The sequence below is a fragment of the Echinops telfairi genome, unplaced genomic scaffold (genome assembly GCF_000313985.2).
Source record: "Echinops telfairi isolate 266 unplaced genomic scaffold, ASM31398v2 ScPeMD7_7469;HRSCAF=8507_1, whole genome shotgun sequence".
Taxonomy (NCBI): domain Eukaryota; kingdom Metazoa; phylum Chordata; class Mammalia; order Afrosoricida; family Tenrecidae; genus Echinops; species Echinops telfairi.
Window position 1 is genome coordinate 50,523,481 of NW_022111373.1, and position 5,434 is coordinate 50,528,914.

The following is a 5,434-nucleotide window of genomic DNA, read 5'->3' on the forward strand; positions in this document are numbered from 1 at the left end:
TTTTTTTTTTTTCACTTGAAGTTTTTCTCTTTATTTTGTTATTGCTATTGGCTTTTTTTTAGGTTTTTTTGTATGTTTTGCTTTATATGAAATACAGGAGAGGTAAATCTATAGAGACAGTGACTAGATTAATAGTTTCTTAGAGTTATGGCAAAGAAAAACAAACCAAACTCACTGTCCTCCAGTCAATGCGGACTTATAGCAACAATATGGGACCGGGTAACTGGCCCCGTGAGCTTCCGAGACGGTAACTGTTGACAAGAGGAGAAAGCTCCCTCCTTTCTCCCGCAGAGCAGCTGGTGGTTTAGAACTGCGGACCTTGCAAAATGCAGCCCAAACTCATAGCCACTACGTCACCAGGGCTCCCTTATGGCAGGACAGTTGGGAGGAAATGGGTAGCCAATGATGAGTTCAACCATGGAGAAAATTAGTCAAAAATGACTGGTAATAATTGCACAACTCTTTTTAATATGTCTAAACCACTGAATTAAACAAAAAATGTGAATTATGTCAATAAAACTTAAAATTTTTCTAAAAGTTAAAGCTTCTGCAAGTCTACGTAAAATAAATAAACAAAGCTATGTCCATCCTAGACCACTGGTCATTAAGCTCACTTCTAGTTATTCCACACTGGAAGAAAGAATTGGCATTTCCGGGTCCGATAATTGAATTTGTTTCCCTTATTCAAGAATCTCAGTCACTTAGGTCACACTTCTATTTTACTAAAGACAAAATCCATTTATATCTGTAACGCTTACAATCTTGCTGTTGGGCGATGTTGGGTGGCCTCCGCCTCACAGTGACCCTGTGTACAACAGAAAGCACTGCCTGCTCTTAAAATGTCTAATTTTACATAAGGGCATATTCAAGTCTCTTTCTTCTTAAAAAAAACAACAAACTAACGTATGCAGCTGCCAAAAGGCAAAACCAACTATATGTCATCATTGCTGAGGCTAAAAACATTTTATTCCATAATTTTTTGAATACTATAGCACAGCAGTAGGGAGACCTGATGGTGTAGAGGTTACGCGTTAAGCTGCTAACCACAGGGTCATCTGTTCAAAACCACCAGCTGCTCTGCGGGAGAAAGATGAGACTTTCTAATCCTGTAAAGAGGTAGTCTCTGAAACCCACTGGGGCAGTTCTACCCTGTCCTATGGAGGTCGCATTGATTCCAGGGAGCTTTGTTTTGGATAGCAGAGCAAGAAATTACTCCTTTCTTCCACTAGGTGGCCCCTGAGCTATTTGTCATTGTAGCACTGAAGCTAGACACTATCAGAGCTAGCAAACACTTTAGACGCCTCTGTTCTATGTATCTAGTAGTAAAAGCCACCATTATCTTTTAAATTCAAGGTTCATTAGTCATCCAGCTTCCTCTTTCATTATTTAGGGAGTCTACTGAGTTTACCCTCTGTTTTAAGAAAGCAAGCAGAAAACCAAGGAGCTCAATTAGACTGGGGGAAGCATTTGTATGCCCAGCCCTAGTGAAAATAAATTTGGAATGTGAATGAGATAATTTTAGCTTTCAGTCCCTTTAAGAGGAATGTTATTCTTTATAGCTTTTTCTCATTACCGATTTCAGAATTAAGGGTCCTGTTTCCAGTCTAAAATGTCTGCTTCTCCAATACAAACAAGGTCAAGGCAGGAAACCAACTTGATTTGCAAAAGAAAGAACTGAGGGATGCCAACACCAATGAGTAACCACCCAGGAAGTCTGGAATCCTGGTGATTTTAACATATGTATTTTGAGAATTCACTTGTGACTTCGTACCAAATAATGCTTTTCCTACTGTGCAAGTAATACATGAATCAATTTTCTATAAATAACTGGCAAAGTATAGTCTAGAGGATCCAAGAAATCTGTCCCTCAGGACTCATCCTTTCTGTATACAGAAGCACTGATGCCAATGCAATTTGTGCTTTGCTCTTACCCACTTGCCATTGCATAGATCCATGTGCATCTCTGCAGTAGAGCTGGCCAGGGAGCAGCAGTATCCCTGAGCACATAAAATACATTTCCAGACTCACTTGGTCCCAAGTACCTTGGTGTGTCTTTGCAGGCCTAAAAGGTATATTTGCGTACTCTTATGAGCAATAACTTATTTAACCTTCAGTGCTAATGCTCATTTGAAAATGGAATCAACAAAGCACAGGGTAAGACTCCGTTTCCAGAAGTCTTTCCATTGTCTGAGAATCTTGAGAAGACACTGAACCCACACACCCCACAGGACAAAGCAGCACTGCCTTCAGAGTTATAAGTCTTTACAGAAGCAGACTGCCAAAGCTTTCTCCTGTGGAATGCCTGCTGGGTTCAAACTACTGATCTTCTGATTAGCAGCCCCGTGCTTAACACGTGGAGCCACTAGGGGTTCATTTGGGAAGAGAAATTTATTTGAGAAGACCAAACCCAAGCCAAACTCACTGCCATCTAGTCAATGCTGACTCATAGTGACCCCAAAGGACAGGGGCGAACTGCCCCTGTGGATTTCTGAGACTGGTGGTCTTGACCTGGGGTTAGCAGCCCAAAGGATAACCACTCAGCCCCCAGAAGACAAGGGGTTTAAGTGAGCACGGGAGAGGGGAACGGTAGATAAGCAGTCCAGGTTGCATATGCTTTATAACCATGAATACTAAGGCATAAGGTAGGATAGTTTCTCTGCATATCTCTAGGCTTACAATCACTCATGGATTACCTATGTGCACATAATATTTCAGGGCTTACCTGCAACCACAGACTCTTTGGGGACAGATCATTTGGAAGTAATCTAGACCAACAAGGCACCTCCAATCCATACCCCATGACTATCCGTCCTAGCACATCTCAGTAAATCTTGATACGATTATAAATAATTTCTAATATCAGACTATTAATTCAGTATGTTGATTAAAGCCATGGAACAAGACAAAGCTTTTATCTCCTCTCTGTTTCTCTGGTTGGAACAGAAAACAGATTGATGCATCTTGGCTCTGGAACAAGGCCAGTGGCTGTAAACTGGAATTTCCCAGCAATGCTGTGAAATCATGACAGATTGAATGACTTGCTGGTAAAGAGATGGAAATTTTCTTCTCAGGAGCTGGAAGTGAAGCCTTTCGGGTTCAACCTGAAGTGACAGTCCCCCTCTATTGACACAGAAATTTGGAGTTTTTCCCCAGCTGCATTTGTTCTATGGCTCCTTATCAGTGTTTTCCAAGGTCTTCATAAATACGGAGATAAGGGGATTGGTGGTCAAGACCTTATAAGGAGATCTAAGTCTATGTTAGTAGTTGTTGGCTATCCCAATATCCATTCAAGGTGTAATAGTTAAGCTTTGAAGTGACAACCTAGTTAGTGAGGATAATGCTGTAAGAACGGGACTGCTATCCACTTGCCTGTATACAGAGAGAGCAGATAAGCGTTCCTTCTTGTGCAAGTAGTTCAATCTTGACGAATATTTATAAAGGATAACATCCAAGAATGATACTTCCTGGTCTGGCAAATAAAGGGGAACTGTTTGGCTCGGTGGCAGTGAGTGAGTAGTACTGTTCAAACAGGAAGTGTTCACCATTTGCCTAAATAATAAATTTTATAGATAACTGGGAAGATGTTTAAAAGGGTTGGGCTGGTATAGAAAGTGATGATACTGTATATATTTTCATACTACTAAAGAAAAGAAAATAGTAGTTTTCCACAGGGAAATTCTTTTTCAATAATTGAACCAAGAAACCGGATGAAATTTTAATATGCTTATTTGTACTTTTAATTCTTAATGAAGCATTTGCCTTCCACCAGTACACACAATCCATGACAAATTTCCTTGGTAAGAAGTCATCTATATCGCATTTTCAGGGAGATTAGTAATGGAGGATCAGAGATGCGGAGTGCCTTCATAGAGCACACACCCCAGCTCTCCTCCTAACTGCCTCCCTGGATGCTGAGCATGCAGAAAATGTCTGCAGGAGGAGGACCAACTACATTTCTAGAAACACTTCTTGAATCTTGAAGAAACAGAAAAATAGGGAATGATCACGTTAGGTTTTCGAAATTTCTACAAGCCTTTTGGAACCTGGTGGGAAGAGCTATAAACGTTGGAAAAGATATACCGGTCCTACTGAATAAAGATGAATTTATCTTTTGAGATTGCAAATGTGCAACTTGAGATTTCAAATGTAACAACTGAAAGGGAAGGAACACCCTCCAGACAAAGGCCAGCACTTCACAGGACCCTTCCTTAGCCCACAGGGCCCTGCTGGCAGTGGCCAGAATGGAGCATCATTCAGGGAAGGAAGTAATTCACAGCTCAATGAAGACTCGCCTCAAAGTTAGATTTCGATCAACTGGGATTTCCATTGACTTGATTCAATTTTTAAAAAAGTTCTTTCTCTTTTCTTTTTGTTTATGAACTGTTTAAATCTAGGCCATCCTTGTCCTCCTTTTAGGGTACACTTTCGTGGGGGAAAATGCTTCCCTTTTCCACGACATATATATTTTCATACTAGTAAAGTATAAAATGCATGCGCATTTCCCTTCTAAATGGACTACATTCAACTTAGCCAACCAACAAAGATTCACTGATTCCTATAGGAAAGACAGTCTCAATGAGTTCTATCCCTCATGGAACCTGATTGTAACTGTTCCTTTTCCAAGGAGCTCTCTATTCTTCTTTGTTTTTAATGACTTACATTCTTGAATCAAGTCAAGAGTTAACACTAAATTTGGAAGCATTCCATTAGAAATTCTTTTCTATCTCATTATTTAATATTTCAAGGTGGACTTCACAACAGAAAAGGAAGGCAAAATGAAACCCCAGTACTGTCACTATTACCTCATCTGCTTTCTTTTCTCCTGCTTTCGACGACGGTGATCCACTTGTTTTCTCACTGGCATGCTATAAAAAAAGATAAAAAGATCTTGTTTACCAGAGGAAGGTGACAGACAATATAACCATCATTTATTCCGAAAAGGCTGAATGCAGAGAGTTTAAAGGCATTGACCCCTTTGATCTATGTCCAGAGAATGTTGGTAATTCTACACCGACACCAGTGACTTTCAGAAATCAAGGGGAGTGACAGCTCTTCATTGGGGATCTGGAAGTCAGTCTTTAATTAACCAGATGAAGATCTCATAGTAATGTCGAGGCAGAGTGTTGTCTCCCACAAAATAACTCATCGTATATTAAAGCCCAAATTGCCATCACGGAGACATCTGTTTCATCGTGCAGATGCGATGTCTAAAGACCATGCTGAACTTGAAGCTATACTTAAACCTAAGTTGGGGTAGAGTTAAGGGAGGACAACGGCATTCCAAGTCACTCATTAGTTCCCATGGCCCTTGGGAATTCCCTAGAGTTCTACCACTTGAGAAGTCACCAATTCAGAAAGATACAACCTCAAGTGGCAAGGCCCTATCTTCTATTTATCATGACTTTAGGTTTTTAATTAGGAGTCTCGGTGGCTA

General features: G+C 40.4%; 1 protein-coding gene across 1 annotated transcript in view; it reads right to left on the minus strand.

Moving 5' to 3' along the window:
* Nucleotides 1-5,434, minus strand: part of CAST (calpastatin) — a 138,677-nt gene that overhangs the window by 120,246 nt on the left and 12,997 nt on the right. Inside the window, exon 2 of the mRNA XM_045285140.1 lies at nt 4,803-4,865. Within this exon, the coding sequence (XP_045141075.1) occupies nt 4,803-4,865 (63 nt within the window). The remainder of the gene's footprint in view (nt 1-4,802; nt 4,866-5,434) is intronic.